The sequence below is a fragment of the Notamacropus eugenii genome, chromosome 4 (assembly GCF_028372415.1).
Source record: "Notamacropus eugenii isolate mMacEug1 chromosome 4, mMacEug1.pri_v2, whole genome shotgun sequence".
NCBI lineage: Eukaryota > Metazoa > Chordata > Mammalia > Diprotodontia > Macropodidae > Notamacropus > Notamacropus eugenii.
The window spans coordinates 201,184,764-201,205,104 of record NC_092875.1 but is presented as its reverse complement, the minus strand read 5'-3'; the positions used below and the strand labels follow the sequence as shown (position 1 = coordinate 201,205,104).

The 20,341-nt window shown below is 34.8% G+C and overlaps 1 protein-coding gene across 2 annotated transcripts in view; it reads left to right on the top strand.

The window, feature by feature from the left end:
• Positions 1 to 20,341, top strand: part of CTDP1 (CTD phosphatase subunit 1) — a 154,420-nt gene that overhangs the window by 95,204 nt on the left and 38,875 nt on the right. For both annotated transcript variants that reach the window (XM_072604043.1, XM_072604042.1), the window contains exon 12: positions 12,765 to 12,940. In XM_072604043.1, the coding sequence (XP_072460144.1) occupies positions 12,765 to 12,940 (176 nt within the window). The remainder of the gene's footprint in view (positions 1 to 12,764; positions 12,941 to 20,341) is intronic.

Genomic DNA, 20,341 nt, shown 5'->3' with positions numbered 1-20,341 from the left:
GGATTAGTAATTACAATCAGGATAGTGTGATTTTTTTTTTCCTGTGGACATTAACCAAAGAAATTATTTATACAATTATTTGTTAAATAGAGCTTCTTGTGTCTGCTAAAGTGCTATATGGACTTCCACTATGTAACATTTGTTATAATGAAATTTTATCTGCCTAAAAGTCCAAAAAATAATTTTTGTCCTTATTTCCAACTAGGGAAATAAGCCATTTAGGTGAGGAAATCTATGAAACTTTTCCAAAAACATATCTAGAAACATATGCACCCACCAATTGAGAATCAGTTTTATTGCTTAGCAGTTGATCATTTTGCATATGTCCTACCATGGGAATATAAACATTTTACAATTGCCTTATTGTTCCAGCTAATAAAAATGTAGCATTTATTACCAAGTGCAGGGTAACTAATGAGCTTTAAGAGAATGAAACAGAATGCTTTTTTCAGATAATTTCTAGTTTTGGAATGCAGAGTTAGTCAGGATAGTTTACATTGCTTGGTACCATAAATATTAGTCATGGCAAATAAAATATTTGCCTTTCCTACCTAATTTTAAAAATTCAAATTATGTCTTTTCTATAAAGTAAAAAATGTTCAGCAGGTCTCAGAAATGGTTTTTTGTTGGTGCAAGGAAAATATGCATATACTGCGATTTTGAAAAATAGCAGAAAGTTAAAAAAAAAATCCTAAATTTCTTCTTTGGAGCCCAAGAGCAGTGGCAGTTTTTTTTAATCCCTTTAAACAAGGTAAATTATGTTTAGATGTTATGCTAGGTGACCAATCTGACCATTTCTTCCCAGAGAAGGTTGTTTGTTATGCTTAGCTTTTTAAAAAATTTATTGGTTGTATACTTTCCACTGATTTAGAGAAATATGATTAAGATAAACTTTATATGAAAATTGGATTCTTTTCCGGAAAGGGCCTGATTGAGTAATTTGAATACTCTGTGTGCGCGTGCGCGTGTGTGCATACTAAGAATTGTATTTATTTTCATTATTTTGCCCCCAAATATTTAAAAGTAGCAAAACAAAGGCAGAATTCCTTTTTCCTTTAACTCACTTCTGTTTATTGCTTAATATCACATAAAAATCTCGTCACCTAAAAATCTTCCTTCACATTTTCCACATTTAGTCACATTCTGGGTGACTCATAATACTATTATATCTGTTACCTACATTACAGTTTAAATTGTGTACTCTATCTCATATTTAGTCTTTTTTTTTTTAGCTAGTTTTATGAATGAGATAGTGTTAAAAGAAATATCCATCCATTAACAAATGTTCATTTTCTCATAGATTGGAGATTTGATTTCTGCCTTCATTAATAAATTGATTCTGCTATTTCCAAAGTTACCACTCATGTCTTAATTGCCAAATTATGCTTTCTCAGTTTTCTGCCTTTTTGACCTCTACGGCATTTTGATGCTGCTGAGAACTCCCTATTCCTTGATACAATATCCAGCCAGATTTTAATGACAGGGCTTGTTCTTTACTGTTTCCCAACTATCTGGCTGTTCCTTCCCAGTCAGTATTGCTAGATCACTTATTCATATCTACCCCTTCTCCAACCTCTCCAAGGTGTGGGCATGCACCAAAGCTATATCTTGGTCCTTTTCTCTGTATGTTCTCTTGATGATTTCATTAGTGCCCATGGTTTTAGCTATCATCTCAGTCAATGCTTCATAGAGTATTCCAGTTGAACAGAGGATGTAGGATTTGTTAGTGAGGACATCATTGGTCATGGTAGAGAGGGTGCTTTTTGTAGCACATATAAAGTGAAAAAACCTACAAAGCATTAAGGAGCAAGTTATAAGTTGACTTTGGCTAGACAAAAGGGTTGGGGGTTGATAAGTGGCTATAGGATATCGTCTGGGACTTGGGGTCAGGAAAACCTGAATTTATATCCTGTCTTGGATACTTACTAAGTATGTGACCCTGGGCAAGTCACTTAACCTTTCTGTGTTGTGTCTCAATTTCCTCATCTGTAAAATGGGAGTGATGATTGCAGCACCTACCTCACAGGGTTATTATGAGGATCAAATGAGTTAAAATATGTGAAATACTTTGCAAACCTTAAAGCGCTATGTAAATGCTAGCTGTTATTACTGGTGTCCTTGTTGAAGGCTGGAAGCAAAGCTGGAGCAAAGGGATGAAAATGAAAATGAACTCTATATGTAGAGTACAATAAGGAAACCACAGTGGTTAAAATAGAGGGTTTGTGTTAGGGAATAGTGGACAATAAAACTGAATAGGTACGTTGGGCCAGGGTAAATAGGGTGCATTAGGATCTTAGATGTGATGCTAGTGCGAATGTGGAGGTTCCTTCTTTTGTTGGAGTGATATGTTGAAACAGATTGATAGTGCACATAGTAGTTTGTAATGAAGAAACTAGATTCACCATAATCTGGTATTGTGACTATTATTATTATTATTATCCAGGTATGAGGTGATAAGAACCTGAGTTGGGATGAGGATGGAATAGAGAGAAAGTTATGAATCTCAGGTATTGCTGGGACCGTTACAACAAGTGAATGAAAAACAGAAAGGCAGTTTGGTGTGAGCTAATTACAGTTCATAGCTAATATGTTTTTCAAATTCAACCCTATCATTCCCTGGAGTAGCAGTTCTAAATGACAGATTCTCAGACAATAATAGTGGTATTAACTGCTATAGGTTAAACGGCTGTACTCATTTTATAAAATTCTCTGACACTGACATGATTCCTGATGGAAAAGTCTTGATAATAACTGCTATGATATTTTCACATTGCCACATTTTCCTCATTCAAGAATAGCAGCTGTTCTCAGTGTGGCGCCAGTATGATCTGATGAAAAATCTCTTTTCACATGATTGCTTCTTACTCCCCCTGAAATATTAACCACAGTGCATCCTCATATGTGAATTGCATGAGATGTGTCTTTTCCTTAGAACAAAGTATGTTTTTAATGAGATGCTGATTTGCGCATCCTTATTTATATCTTTAAGATATTGAAATGTGAATGAAGCCTGTTTATACAATACCAAAGACATTCTCTTCTCCTTAGAACACTGCATTGGTTCTTCTATAAGTGTTAGTGTTTTAACTTCTGTAGTGAAAAGAGTACTGGACTTAGGAGAATCTTCAGTATGTCTCTTGGATCTGATACTTAATAGCTTTGTGGTCTTGGACAAATTACTCATGCTCTCTGAGCCTCATTTTCTTTATCTATAAAATAGGCCTATAATACCTCCTCTATTTACCTCCTAAGCTTGTTTATAGGATGAAATGAGATCATGTATATAAATTTGGTGCTAAATAAATATCAGCAATACATTGAGATATTTCTGATTCTTTATGTAAATATTTTCATGTACTCTCAATTATTTCTGTGACATATTCTTTATTTAGTAAAGAGTATATGCATCGAAAATAGGAAATCTTATTACTCTGTTTTTAGTAGTATGATCAGATTTGTGAACAGTGACTTTTTACATTACTTTTACATCAGCAGATGTTTTTTTTGTTGCTTTTTCCTCTGCATTGTCAACACTTATCCTAATATTTTAGCTATATATTTTCAGTAACAATTCAGAACCTGTAGTTAATTTAGAAAAGACAGGATTCTCCACGTTACTTTGATTGTACTTATCTGGTATCTCTAATAAGGGATTGAATTAGACTTTCCTTTTCATCTTGTGTATATGATTTACTACTAAGGCTCAGCAGACAGGGGATATATGGTGAGTCTTTGCTGATCTCTCCATTTTTTATCCACATGAAGGTTTGTGGGAACAAGAAAGCTATGCACTTGTAGCAAAAACTAGATCATCCCATTCCAAGCTTTGCATATATTACTTAAAGTATTATGAGGAAAGCACATACTTATATTACTGCATCTTCTCCCAACAACTAATAATATCTTATTCTAAGGCTAAATCAATTTTTAAAATGTTAACCCTTGACAGTTATATTATAAACAGATTCTCCTATATTCTCTTTTGATAATCAGTCTCTGATGTATACTGCAAGAAGCTGAAGGTCAGGGCTGTCCCAAGCTTATTATTTTCTGGCCTCCTATTAGGTAGAGTACTCAAAGTTTGTCTTGGAACACTTTTTCTTACTCATTTTGGGAAATATGTGATCTTAGCATAGAAGTCATAGACTTTTCCCAGGTGCATTTTGATTCTAAACAGATAAGTGGTCTCTTATTGGTTTTTTGAAAATTGGTAAAAATGAACAACATTTTCATGCCCTAATAAAATAAGACCACAGTATGGAGACCATATTTTGTTTTGCCATGAAGCCTCACTGACCTACTTGCTTGCCCATTGACCAGCTGACTGTGTTGTTGTTATGTGTTCATCCTTCATTGCTGAAGACCATGCCATCAGAGAAATGATGACATGACTTGAATTTGACTTTTTTTTTTTTTTTGAGTGAGGGAGGTTTGTGCAAGTCACCAGCCTCACTTCTCCTCCAGTGTCATCTGAATCCGGTGACCAGATATTCAGCAAGATGACTGGAGATGACCCAGGATGAGGCAATTGAGGTTAAGTGACTTGCCCAAGGTCACATAGCTAGTGAGTGTCAAGTGTCTGAGGTAAGACTTGTCAGGTCCTCCTGACTCCTGCACAGGTACTCTATCCACTGCACCACCTAGCTGCCCCAATTGACTGAAAATAGATGAAGCAGATCATAGGTCAATCTACTGAAAGAAAAGGAGACCCCTTCATCATACCTTATGTAGATTAAATCCCCCTCCTACCCTCAACATTGAGCAGGGATAGGGTGAGATGGAAACTCAGGACATTATTTTCTTGCCAAAGGCTATGTTCCAGCCACTCTATTTTTATTATTTCTTTTCAACTCAGTAAGCTTTACTTATAGTATTTGTCATTTGAAGTTGCCTATATAGCCTTGAAGAAAACCTCCCCAGTGTTTTTGAGAACCTGAATTTGTTTCTTCACATTACATCTTCACACAGGAGAACACATACATATTCACACAGTCACCTTAATGTTTGCATATACAGTACCATGCTTTTCTCTTCATCCTTCTCTCTTCTCTGGCTATTCTCTTATGCTCACAGTCCTGTCCTGAGCTCCTTCATGTCAGTAGAGCAGTAGAGAAACCTCTCTGAGCACACTGCTGCTCTCGTGTTCTTCACTCTCTTTGTGTTCTTCCCCAAAATAACATTGCAAGGCGAGAGAGAGAAAGCAGGTACTTCTGGGAGAAAATGTTCCTCTGAGAATGGTTTATAGAAAGGTAGAATGGAAATGATACTCCTTCTATGCAGTCAATATGAATAAGGAAGTTAGACAAACTCTAAGGTATCTCCAGTGATCTATTTTGTATTATGACTATTTGTGTATTTATCCTCCTTTTTCTTTCTGCCTATCACCTAATTATAAATCCAGCACTGTCTTATTCAATATTGAATAATAAGTCATCTTCTATCTCCTTACCACTACTGTTGCACAGAGGCCAAATTTTTCAAAAACACCTTTATTTCAGTAAATAAATATATGATAAATGAATCATTTGACTCCACATAATTTAAGACATTTGTTTAGAGTAAACAGTTCAGTTATCCTATTCTAAAATTATACTAAAATTTATTTTTAATATTTTATAATTAATTTTGTATGAATAAGGATTTTTCCCCCTTCAGTGATAGTTAGTTATCTTTGAGTTTTTATGTTAGTAGGAATACCTACATTATGAACATATTTTCATTTTTTAAAAACCACACATTTGAAATGGGTTTTTTGAACAACCATGCTAACCTGTAACAAAGCATTCAAGGCCTTTTTGTCAAAAGCCTTTTTGAACAGTGTCGAATATGTGGTGTGAACAAGGCCAAAAGCACTAGGTTAGAACATTTTCTCATTATTGCTTCCTTATGCCATGTTGAAACAAGCTTAATGAGGGGAAATTTTTTTGTATAATTTACTTTATATTTTAATGTAACTTAGATAAAAATTTTAGTATCCAAAATGAGAATTTAGCAGTTATTTTCTGCCTGTTTTGTTTTATTTTGTTTCACCTTTAAAAAACTATTAGCCTAGAGGAGGTAGGGATGTAAAATATGCATTTACTTTGGTTCTAAATGCTTACTAAATACTATCAGTCTGTGTAATATTTGAAATTTTTTAATAAAAATTAATAAAAAGTTAATCTAAATTTTAGAGTTTAGAATGTAGGACATTTTGATGGTGCCATCTTTTGAATTCATACATTGTAGGCTGTATTTTTATAATATGTATTGCTGAGATGCTGATGAGATGTGGATTACTTTTCTGCTTGAATTTGAACTGTTTTATTAATATCTATCAGTAGACAGGCAGAAGAAACTCAAATTTGTCAAATGACTTACCTATCTTTAAGAAACTTACAGAAAGGTTAAAGAAAGGAGGAAGTTAAAACTCATGACTAAAAAGTGAATGAGAACAGTTTTTATTTAAGGTACCGTAGAAACATACCAAAGATCACATACTCAGTTATTTTGCTTATTCATACTGTTCTTTTTTCTTCCTTTTCTGTCTCTTCTCTTACCATTTCCATTTTCTTCCCTTTCTTCCTTTTCTAGGCTAATTTTTTTCCCCTGATTTTGTCCCTTTTATTATCCATTTATTAGCCTTCCTTCCTTTTCTTTTTACAGTTTACATATGTAATAAAACTAATTCAAAACTTAAATTTTTATGCAGGGATCTATGCCAGTTAAACTTATATCCCATTGCCTGTAATTTAATTAGAACTATATCATGGTGATAGTAATAGTTAATAGATGACACTTTGAGGTTTACAAAGGAAATTGTATACATTATTTTATTTGTTCAACAGCTCTATTGTAATTAGAGTGCAAATATTACTCCCACTTCACCATCTATAAATATTTCCAGTTTAAAAAATCTTGACAGAATCTGCTTATATGGAGCAGAAGTGACATGTAACATGTATTTTAAACAAGCAGAAATACAAACATTTCTACTGCTAAAAAATGTTTTTATTTTATATGTAAATGCTGACTGGTCATTCCCTGACAATTAAACTCATCTAAAATGAGAAAGACACTGGTTTCTAGTATCTTTGCCCATAGACAATAGAAGTTGTATAATAATTTTGGATTACCATATTGAATATTTTTAGTTGGTGACTAAAGCTGTGTAAACAGATGGTTTTATTGTGTTAAAAATGATTTGCCAACAAAACCTGACCTATATTTTATTGTGAAATTATTGTATTAATTATTGTGGCATCTTGGTTCTTTAGCAACTTGTTGATCATCTTAACTTCAATAATAATGACAGTGATTATCTAATGAGAATAAATTATTCAACAAACATATTTAAATGATCTTTATTTTTAAAATGTTGGAAGTTCTGCTACAAGTTCTCCATAGGGGAAATATACTTAGAGTAGCAGAATCCTGAAGACTAAAATCCCCGCCATTTATCTGTATAAATACAAGATAGTGACCTCAGGTCATCATTTTCATCAATTAGTCTCCTTGATTCAAGTCTTTCCTCTGTGGACTCCACTTTCCAAACAACAGCCTAAATGATTTTCCTAAAGTTCAAATCTTACCTTGTCATTCTTCTTTCAGTAAACTTTGGTGGTTCCCAGTTACTTCTTGGATTAGATAGAATCTCCAAGTATGCATAGAATGGTCCAGAAAAACTGGTCTTTTATTGTTCCTTGCACTTGTCACTTCATCTGTCTCTGTGCTGACTCTTTCTGGTGCATGGAATGAACTCCTTTCTGGCTCCTATCTTTCAGAATCTACTCAAGTATCACCACTTACACAAACCTTTTCCAAATTCCTCCCACTGCTTGTGCCTTCTCCCCAAATTACATACATGTTGTTTTCCATGGCTAGAGGGCAAGTACTGTTTCACTTTTGTTTTTGTAACCCCAGAGCCCAGAACAGTACCTAGCACATAGTAGGTACTTTAATCTGTGCTGGTTGTTTAATCAGTACCTCACGGTTTTTCTTCAGTACACCTTCCAACAACATAGTTCTTTATTGCTCTTTGTCTTTGTAGATGGTCTTTGTCAGTTTCTGTGCCTAAAAAAAAAAATTCATCTCTTGTGCCTAGTCTTGTCACAAGCCTCTCGAAACTCAACTACTGTGCTCTCAATTGACAGATGTACATCTCTGTGTGTGAAAACTTAGCCCAGTTTCTCTAGACAAGCATCGTAGGTCAGTTTGAGTGCCAAAGAACAATTTGAACATTTCTATTCAACAGTATCAATCTAGTAATACCAGATTTCTCACATTAAATGTTCTGTCTGTATTTGTGCAAGACTCAGTAATTCACAATATCAGGACCTATCAATACTTCCATACGTAATTCAGTAATACAAAAAGTATCAGTCAGTCAATCGACCAGTGGATAATTTCCCATAAGATATTTTAGAACGAACTTGATTTTCTTTATTAAGCACTCTGCTGGGCTTCTCAGGAAGGCTTTTTGGTTTTACACTTGACTTTTTGTAACTACCTAATAGTAAAACCTAAACATAAGCAAAATGACATTGAAATGAAATTTGACTACTTAGCATAAAATGTTTCTGTATTTTCTGTTAACTAGGAGAATATATGGCCATGTTAAGAGTAAACTAACACACTTTTATTTCTAATGTAACATTAGTTTAAAATCACCTCTTTAAGATGAAATTTGATACATTTTTCTGTATCATATATTAGAATATTTTGCCATGTAGACTATCAAGGGATGGGCCATGCATGATTCCTTCCTTAAAGGCAATATTGAAGTTAACAAATGTATAAAATAACCCTGCTAGATGATATTGGTTTTCATGCCTCTTTTATCAAAATTATAACAAACTTTGATTGCAACTGCCATGTATTGTGTTTTTCATTTGCACCCTCCTCCCCTAATATCTGACCTTAGGTTAGTTACTTAATGCCTTTGGGCCTCAGTTTTCTCATCTCTTAAGTGAGGGGATTGTAAAATGGAACACATCAGTGGTGTCAAACACAAGTAGAAGTGGGCCACTGAACCATCGTAGCAGGCCACATGTTGAAAACTATGTTATCTAAATTCTGTTGTATTTTTATTTATTTTGTTAAATATTTCCAAATTAACTTTTAGTCTGCTTTGAGAAATACTGGAGTATTACTGGAGTAGATGATCACTTTTAGTTAAGATACTATGGCCTGACTTCAGACTAAGATGGTGCAACAAAAGGTCCTAAAGGACCCAGCTCTCCCACAAGAATCCCAGCAAAAGAGCACTAAATAGAATAGTGATCACAAAGAACAAAAAAAACACTAGTACATTTTCTTCATCTAGTTCAGAACTGCTCAAGAAGACAGAAGCCTGTGAAATCTCAAAGAGGGACCGTGCCAGAATAGGTTGAAGCCAGCATAAGCTCCAGGAAATAAGCTCCAGCTGAGCCAGCAATCTCTAATTAACATGTCCTGAAGTCCTACACGCAAGGAGTGAGATATCATTACAGAGGAAATTGGGGGTGCGGGGTAGGGGGAAGGAGTCGGTCAGCAGCAACCTCTTGCAAATGAGCACTGAAGTCTATAGAATCTGGACCCTGGCCTGTGAGAGTAGCAGTAACAGACAGAGTCACTGTCATTATCCCTCCCACCACAGATCATTATACAGAGAAACAGGTCCTACCAGTGCTCACTTCAGAGCATTTGGAGGCACAGCAAGAGACATGCCCAACTCAACAAATAGTCACATATTCCAGGGACCTGCAGGATATTTGAGATCAGCTTAATCTGTTTTCTCTGACCAGGCAGCAAGTGAGCAGAATGAACTTCTGATTAAGAATTGTCAAAGGAGAAAGAGACGGTGATTGGCCGAAGCTAATACCTGCATTGGGCTAACTAGAAAGGATGTTAGAAACCAAGGATTACAGTGGGTAGGGCCTAGTATAAATCACCCTGTCCAGAAGTGCAACAGCATCCAAACTACAGTGAGGACAAACTTCACTCCCCATCCAAGGTTATAGAAGGGCAGAGTCTAGTCTTTGCACAAAATCACAGGCTAGCAACTAAGACTGGAGACAAGTTAGCAGAGCAACATATGGAACACAATGAAGAAATATTGTGAGTTAAGAGAAGCCAAAGAGAAATCCACAAGAAAAGAATAATTTTACAAGTCCAAGTATGGTGGCAAGGGGAGTGGGGGAAGAATGGTTTGGCCTCAAGGACTCTAAAAATGGCTAGACAAATAAACTAAGAAATGAAAAATGAAATTTGAGGTCTTTAAGGGAAAATTGGAAGAATAAAACACCGAAAACAGAGAATGTACATGGCAGACAGTTTTTATTTTACGTATAATGGTGCAAGGAGAACTCAGTAATTCCTGAGACATCAAGAAATATTAGAACAAAGTGAAGAAAAAAAGACTTAAAGATTACAACATATTAAGTATCTATATCAAATACAACTTAACCTGAAAAGAGTTAGAGAATTTGAGAATCATCAGATGCCATGAAAAAGATGACCATTCCAAGAACCTTGGATATCATATTTATAGATATAATAAAAGAAAACTTCCCAGATCTATTAATACCAAAGGACATAGTGAAACTAGAAAGAATCATCTATCATTTCCTGTAAGAAATCCCAAATAAAAAACAACCAGGAATTTCTGAACCAAAATTCAGACCTCAGTCAAAGAAAAATACTTCAAGCTGCCAGACAGAAAATTCAGTACCAAGGAGCCACATGCCAGATCATACAAGACTATACTGAAGCTACCAGAAAGAACAGGAAGTCTTGGAATATGATTTTCAAAAAGACAAATGGACTAAATATTAGAACTAAAAATAACTTATTGAGAAAATACTGAGTATAAGCATGTGGGAAAAAATGTGACCCTTCAAAAAATGAGAACTTTCAAGCATTCTTCATAAAAAGATCAGAGTTGGGTAAAACCTTTAAAGTAAAAATATAGGAAACAAGAGAAACCTAAAAAGGTAAAATATCTTTGAGAAATTGGAAGGGGCTAAATGATGATTAAGTGCTTACTTTATCATGAAGGAAAAAAAGACAAGTCCGTTCAAAATTTCACTGTCTTGAGGGGTCACAGAAAGACAAGCATGAGAAATATTATTAACATAAGAGAGTTCAGCAGGAAGAACAGACAACCGGGACAATTTTGAAATAAATACTTAGGATTTATTACACATTTTTTAAAAAGCAGGAGATATTAAGTGGACATTGACAGTTTCATTGAAAATCTCATTTTGTGTTGTGCTATGTGTATGGAAGTGATCTCTTTTTTGTGTTTTTGTGTTTAAGTTTAGAATAAATTTTTTTAAAAATGACAAACATAGAATTTAGGGGTAGTTTGGTTCCACCTTGTTGATTTTGAGAGAAGAAAGAAAAGGGTTAGCAAAGAAATTGGGAAGAGGAAAGAACTTAGTATTTCTAGGTGAGAATGGAGAAGGGAGTGAAGATAGGAAGTCATCTCACAAACTTCAGGCTTATCTGAATTAAACAAAGGACAATTCAGCACACATACACATAATTTGACTTAAAATTACATTAAGTTCAGTATGGAAACAGGCAGAGACAGGGAAATGGGACATGTTTAAGAGGAAAAGTAGAGTTAGAGAAGAGAATCAGTACAAACTGAACAATCTTCAACATTAGAGGCTGGATCATAAAGGGAGCATTAAAAAAGAAAAAATTTATAAGAACCATTGTTTGGAATCTGGGCATGTTTTAATGTGGAGAGCAGAAGAAAGTTATGTGAACTTATGGTACAGTACTTTGCCCCAAGGATGACACTGGTTATGTTCAACTTAATCTTCAGATTTTAATCAAAAGAAAATTTTCACAGCAGTCACACACTAATAGTTAGCAAAACAATGGGCCTACAAATAATAGCAAGTGTTTTTGTAAGGTTTATTTCCCACGGTCTAACCACACTGATGATCTCTGGGCACTTTGTTTATAAGCCCTTCAAGAGTGGACTCGGCAAAAGGAGCAAGAAGTACTAGTGAGAGGATCCCTCAGTTGCTCCTGTAATGGGCTTTCACACTTTTCATGTTTTAAGAAGCTAATGGTGACATGCAGTTCAACATGTATTTATTAAGTAGTTGCTGTGATTGGTTCTCTGACTCCAAATTTGCTGCTCTTTACTCTTCTGTCCTTTCAGAGTTATTCTTCATATTCTCCTAACTAATTTAAAAGAGTTACTGGTCATCTTTAAGTCTTAGCATGCAGTTATACCATGAGAATAAGTTTCTAGTTAATTTTTGTGTCTAAAATTTATATTTTATGTATGTCTCTTTCATGGATTTTTTAAATAGGAATATTTAAATTACTGCTCATTTTTCTTTGTGTGGATGAATGAACTTTTAAAATCTGAGTTAGTAACTATATAAGAGAGCCTATAAGAACTTATAAACATTTTAAAAATAGATTTTTACTGATATTTTTGTTTTTATGTCCCCTAAAATTCCCATCACTCTATTCTTCCTTCTCCAGAGAGCTACTTATCATAACAAAGAATTTTTTAAAAAGAGGAATAAGGAAAAAATAATTTAGTAAAACCAACTTGCATATCAAAAAAAATTTGACTTTATATGCTATATTCTATGCTTCAACCCTAAACCTCTGTAAAGGAGCTGAGAAAAGTTGTGTGTATATGTATATATGTATGTTTTATGATTGATCTTTCCATTCACAATGTTGTAGTCATTGTGTATGTTGCTTTCCTGTCTTTGCTTACTTGATTTTGCATCAGTTCATGTACACATTGACTCTTGATCAATTAATAGGTTGATGACATCTTAGGAGAAGGAAGTGATGACAGTGACACTGAAAAGAAGAAGCTAGAAGAAGAGGGAGAGAAACCCCAGAAGGGTGAAACTGAGAATCTTGGAACAAAAATTGAACAAAGACCTGGATCATCATCATCATCGAGTGAAAGAAGCCTGACAGGCAGTATACCCAGGTAAGAATTCTACATGTGAAGACAAAAAAAATGACTAGAATTTAATGTTGTGGAGGTCTTTGCTTCTTTTCTTTGTTTCATTTTTTTAGGATTTAAATCTGAAAATCTTTTATTCTTTCAAGATTTTTACCTAATATAATCACTAATTAACTTAAATTTCATCAAAAGAATCTCATCTCCACTTTCAAAAATAGAAACTGGTTATAATCTCATATGAAAGGAATATAAGGTAGTGTTTGATTTTTGTTTACTTACAGCAGATGTTCAGTGCACACTATATTTACAAACAATAACAGATTGACAGAGATGAGATAGTACAAAAGGGAATGTTTTACAGTTAACGGTATTCCTCTAAAAGATTTAACTACTGTTATTCCTTCTGTGTTTGTAATGTGATAGTCTTGTACATCATCTAAAAACTGTGATTAATAGCTCCATCTATCTCCTTTTCCAACTTTTTTTTTTTTTTGCTATAAATGAATAGGATTAGGATTGCAGCTAAATGGAAGGTTAGCGCACAGGTTCACCTTACACAATGAATAATGGAACTGGGACAGCAGTTTTATGTGAGAACCAAGGGCAGTATCAAACATCATTCTGTTGTTTGGTTTCTCTCTCTCTCTCTGCAATATTGGAGCTTTGGCAAGGCAACAGCTATGACGCTGTTTGTACTTTATTCACCAAGATGCAGAAGATGAAATAGAAATATTTTTCTAAGTCCTCTATACCAAATCAACCTACACTTTAATACTTGATGGGAAGGCACAAGGAATTCGAACTCAGTATAAGAAATCAATTTATAGCAAGAACTGTCCAAAAAATCGAATGGCTTGTTTTACAGAGGAAGGTAAGCAGCCTAGGCAGGTAGGTGGCATTGTAGATAGATTGATGGACTTGGAGTCAGGACAGCCTGAGTTTGAATTCTCCCTCAGATGTTGCCCTCTCAGCCTCAGTCTCCTCGTCTGTTAAATGAGGCTAATAATTGCACTGAACTCATAGGGTTGTTGGGAGGATCAAATGAGACAATATCTGCAAAATACTTTGCCAAACTTAAAGCGCTACATAAATGCTAGTTATAGTAATAACAGTTATTTTTATTATCATCATCATCATCATCCATAGTTATATGTACTCTCTTCTCCTCTTCCTCTCCTTTCTCCTGCTCCACAATAAGCTAATGAAAGAAATTCTAGAACCCTACTGGGGACTTTGGAGGTCACCTGGTCCAATCCCTATTTAAAGCATTTATCCCTTCTACAACACACCAGACAGATGATAAATCATTCAGCCCCAGCTTGTAGATCCACATGTCCAGAAATTCATTATCTCCCTAGAGAGCTAATTCTGTTTTCTGATATCTCCTCTTGTCAAGAAGTTTTTCCTGACAAGGTAAGTCCATGATCATGAACAGTGACTTGGTACATAGAATAAATGTTTTCTGAATAAGTGGATTATATTACAACAATGTAATGATTCAGTCTAAAAGTCCAACTGATATCATTAAGTACTAAAGTATTAGTGTCTGTCTTCATCTTATCTGAAAGTATTTGTTCCTTTGGGATACCACATTAACTAACATTGTGTCCCTATTCTCCTTAGTGTAGCCTGAAACATAGACATATGTGTTACTCTAAGGGAGCGTGCAACATAGTTTTTACCAAGTTAAAATAAGGGCATTGTGAGAAAATTGACTAATTTTAAACTGTTTTTTAAAGTAATAATAATAATGTCATTTATGTAGTGCTGTAAAGTTTGAAAAGCACATTACATACATTATTTCATTTGATTATTACACTATCTCTGAGAGGTCAGTGCTGTGATCATCTCAACTTTACAGATATTACTGAGGCAGAGAGATTAAATTATCTGCCCAGAGTCACACATAAGTATCTGAAGCTAAACTTGAGGCTCTGGTCTCCTTAGCTTCCAGGTACATTGCTTTGTTGACTGCACTACCTAGGCTTGCACAGTAATATTTGAGGGTAGGAAGGGCTACTGAACTGGACTTTATTAATCCACCTAACCCCCTTTGCATGGAACAGTGGGGAAACAGGTAACAGGAAAACAGTAACACAAAACATTATTTTGTATTGAATGTTCATAAGTTTTATCAGGAAATTCAGGTACTTGTTGCAGAACATAGTAAGGTTCCCTAGCATCTAGGTGGTAAAGTTCATGACATAAAGGTTTGAGGCAGTAATGCCCCAATGGGTACTTCCCAGGAGCATAAAGGAAGGATGAGGAAATGTCTGCTTTCTACGTTGGAAATATTTTCTTTTTTGTAAAAGTTATTATTGCCATTGCAAATTGTTTCTTCTGTCCTGGTGAATTCATTGGATTACGTGAGCATTTTTTATCTGGAAGCAATTATACTAATACTTTAAAAGAAATAAATTCTTTGAGTGGTATTTCAGTAAGACCTTGATTAATGGTTCTGGAAGAAACCTCAATAATGGCATTGCTTGTTCTCAGTGCCCTGCTACCCTGTATAATGCTATGCAGGGGGTGGCATTACATTAACTCTGTTGAAATCTAAGCTAAGATTTTTCAGTTGCCTTATAACTATTTTTGTTTGTTCTTTCTAAATTTGCATAGATTTCAGCACTTAAGGAAAGCTGCTCAGTCTGAATCTTAATACTGACTTTGTTAATCCTGTAGTTAATAGTGGCTCTCAGTCAGACTTGTCTTAGCATTTACCCCTTCATCAAGGCTTCAGACTGAGTAAATTGTCACATTATTTTCAGAGAAGAAATTGCTAAGTCAGAAAGAAAAAATGAGACTCATAGAAGGAATTCTTTTCTCAAGTTCTAAGTTGATAATTCCTTTCCTTTGTTTCCTGTTACTTTTTTATGAATGTTAGTTTCAGGTTTATATAATCACTAAACATAAGAGACTATCAACTCTAGAGCTAGTTGTATCAATCAGCAAGCATTTATTAAGCACTTATGATATGCCAGATACTGTGCTAAGTGCTAGAGATCCAGAGAAAGGCATAACCAGGGTTTTTGTCCTTAGTATGTCCTTACATAGTAATAAGGGAGACAATATATAAACCAGTGGATCCATACAAGATACACACAGAGTAGAAAGAAGATGAAAAGGGTTAATTGAATGGAGGAGGAAAGGGCAGTATGCAAAGAAAGGCCTTCTGTATAAAGTTTCATTTGAGCTGGGTCTAGAAAGAAGTCAGGGATGTCAAAAATAACTCTAGTAATTTCTCTTTACCTATTCTTATTTACCTTGTCTTGTTTTTCCAGCTGAGTTGTTGTCAGGTTTTATTCCCCTGACCCACAAGCCCTCATCACCTTTTTCTTGGTCTATTGCAGTAATCTTCTAGATGATCTCCCTACCTCAGTTCTCTCCCTACTCCAATCCATCTTGCACTCAACTGCCAAAATGATTTTCTTAGTCATTCCCTACCTCCTACAGAAACTCCAATGGCTCCCCTTTACCTCCAGGATCAAACAAACAAAAGAAATCGTGCATTTGGGCATCTCAGACCCTTCAGAAGCAGATACCTTCCTCCCCTGCCAGTCCTTACTATTCCTTACATGACATTCCACCTGCCAGCTTTGCACTGTCCTTTTCCCATGCGTGGAGTGCTTTGCCTTCTCATCTCAGGAGGCCTCTCCTAGCATCTCCTGTCCCCACTTGTGCAGCTAGAGCTTTTCCACTGAGGTTATCTTCCGTCTGCTCTGTGCATATCTTGTGTGTACATGGTTATTTGCGTGTTGTTTCCTCCATTAGTATGTGAGCTCTTAAAGGGCAGAGATGCTATTTTGGTCTGTGTATCACCGTAGCTTCGCTCATTATCTGGCACATAATAAGCACTTCATAAAGAGCTTCTTAACTGACTGACAATTGGAATTTTGTTTTGGTTTGGTTTTTTTGTCATTTTTGCCAATCTAGTGAGTGTGATGTGGAATCTCAGAATTGTTGTAATTTTCATGTCTCTAATTATTAGCGATTTGGAGAATTTTTTCATTAGGCTGTCAGTAGCCTGAATATCTTTAAGAACTGACTGTTCCTATTTTTTGACCATCCATTCATTGGGGAATGATTCTTGTTATTTGCAAATCATCTCCTTGTGTATCTTGAATAGTTGGGCTATCTCAGAGAAACATTGTGCAAAGATTTTTTTCCTAGTTAATTCTACTTCTATTTTTAACTTACTAAACTTCTGATTTTAACTTTTTGTTTATATGTAAACTTTTCAGTTTATGTAGAGATATTTCTTTCCTTAATCCTCTGGTTGGTTTATTGTACAACCTTTTACTACCTCTGATGTATCTATGGCTAATTTAACATATTTTTAGATGACCTTCATTACCATCATTATAGAATTTTCTGTATCATGATTCAAGAGCATATTATTCAGTCAATGAAGAATCCAGATTTGGCAAAGTTGGTACAAGGATAACATGGAACAGGGTTTGAGGAGAGGGATTCACAGTGCATTTTTGAGCTAGTCTCCTATAACACTCAAGATTAAAGTAAAGCCAGAGCAGAGGGAATGTTCTAGAATCTAGAACAGGAAGTGGCAGATGAAGAATGGTTTTTAAAAGAATGAGATAGAGAGGAGAAGCTGAAGTGATTAGAAAGAGGAATTTAAGATTTCGGAATCAAGGAAGTAATACAGTTATAGATAACGGACCCAAGGATATGATTAATTTTGTAATTTACTGTGTACTGCCAGATTGGTCTCCAAAAATTTTTCTGTTACGATTCTGCTGGCAATGAGTGTAGATATTTTATTTTTGCATGCTCCCACAAGTATTTTGTTTTATAGTTTTTAATTATTTTTTGTCAGTTTTCTGGGTTTGAAGTAGTATCTCAAGAATTGTATTAATTTGTATCTCTTTATTAGTGAGTGAACTTCTAAAATTTACTTGTTAAAGCTTTTAACTAGGAATTCCCTTTATACTGTTTTAAGGTTTTTTTTAGTATTTTAGATGTAGTTTTTTTCTACCATCTCTGCCAGAAAATTCTTTTCCAGTCTCTTTTCAAAAAGTAAGTTATTATAAAAAATTATGTTGTTTTTTGTTGTACAGAAGATGTTTTTTAAATGAAAGCTGATGAGGCATTTTTATTCTGTAGGTTTGTTGAATAGAAAGTCATATCCATTCTACATTTGAGAAACATTATAGAATCTTTCTAGATAGCCCAGTTTTAAATAGCCAATTACCACAACTTGTATATGTCTGTTTTTAAGTGATTTTAAATGGAAATTTTTTAAAAATGTGTGGTTTCACTTGTCTACCATCTTAAACAGAGCATAATGAGCTTTGTGATAGCATGGAATTTGGAGTTTTTATTATTTGCCATAATAGGACATTCTGTTTTAAGGTACCTTTGACTTACTTTTTTGTTGTTCACTTATTTTCAGTTGTGTCCAGTTCTTTATGACCCCATTTGAAGTTTTCTTGGCAAAGATACTGGAGTGGTTTGCCTCTTTCCTTCTTCATCTCGTTTTCCAGATGAGGAAACTGAGGCAAAGAGAGTTAAGTGATTTGTACAAGGTCACACAGTTAGTAAGTGTCTGAGACTGCATTTGAGCTCACAAAGATGAGTCTTCTGGACTCCAGGCCCCGCACTCTATCCAGTGCATCAACTAGATGCCCTACCTAATAAGTATCAAATAAAAGGAAATATAAAGGAGTTGGCTAGGTAAATACTATTGTACTTGGGCTCAAAACTTACTTTCTTCTTAAACATAAGTGTATAGGAGTTTGAGGATCACCATATCATTTCAAGTTACTAACAATGCTTCAATTCAGAATCAAAACAAATTCTTTGTATGTAGAGTATTTAACAAATAAGTTTTCAGCACTTAAAAGTGGTTTTTCTTTTTTTTAAGAGCTGTGGCACAATCCATACTGAAATTCAGTTTTAGTGTTGAACAGAAGTGTTCTAGTTGCCTACACATCCTGCTGATTTCACATTGGCAAGCTCTTCTGTAGAATTTTAATTTCACTTGAATTCGATAATGATTTTCTGAATGATAGATTGAAGGACATGTGGTTCTTTGTTTGCTTATGTATAATTTCCTTAGCCAAATCAACAAACATTTAATTGCCTACTACATGCAAGATACTGTGTGGGACTCTGTGCAAAATGCCCTTGACAGAAAATGACTTGGACAAAAATTATTTTAGTATTAGAGAAGCATTTGTCCATTTTATTCTAGTTGAAATTTGTTATACTATGGTATTATAAAAACCCCTGCTTTCTGCTGACCAAGTCTTGAATATACAGTTGAGTATTTGAATATCTATCTACTCTTTGCCTAGTGCAGTTCTAGGTATAGTGAGACAATACAAAGTTGTTCAGAAATGTGGACCCCCTTCTCAAGATGCTGTTACAGGAGTCATTGAGAAAGTAAGATATGATGTTCTAGAAGAATCAGATAACCATGTGCTTAGTTGGGCATTTAGTATTGATAGGCAGCATGACAGAATCTTTAGAATACTGTACTGGGACATAGAAACAGCAAGAACTGGGTTTGAATCTCATCCCTGACATTTATTAGCTGTGTGACCAAACTGTGTGACTAAGTCAGTTTGCCTTCAAATTTACCATCTGGAAAAAAGGGATAAAGATGCCTATAAGGCTTACAGAAGACAATGACAGTGCAACTCCTATGAGGTGATATATGTATAGAAAGTATTTTATAAACTCCACAGAGCTATAGAAATGTCAGCTTTTTATTTTTAGTAATTTTATAGGCCAGAGAAAAGACAAATAGTAGCAACTTACAAAAATAATTATTGTTCAAATAAACACGTCCCCTAAAGATTTCATTTTCAAAGAGCTAGAAAATGATAACTTAGACACTGTGTCTTTATCTGGTACAATGAAATACAAGCTAGCAAAATATTATAATACTGGCAAGAAGTCTCCATTACCTAGCTCTGGACTAATAGTCAACTTCTGTCATCCCTACTCATCCTAAACTTCTGAAGGAACACTCAAAGGACTTGAATAGTTTATGTAATAAAAAACAACATTGTAAAGACAAACAGTTTTGAAAGCCTTAAGAACTCTGAGCAACCATGTTTGCAGAAAACCAGTGCTGAGGCAGTGCTACTCACTTCTTGACAGATGATGAAATCAAAATGCATAATGAAACATACATTTTTGAACATGGCCACTAATTTTAAAAAAAAGGTTTGAGATGTGCCCTTTACATAGAGGAAGGAAACAAGCATTTATTAAAGTGCCGACTACATGCCAGACCTGCACTAAGTGCTTTACAAATATTTCATTTTATCCTCACCACAACCTTGTGAAAATAACCATATGAGATAGGTGCTATCACTATCCCCATTTTACAGTTGAGAAAACTGAGGCAAAGAGAAGTTAAATGATTGGCCCAGGATCACAAAGCTTGTAAATGTAGAA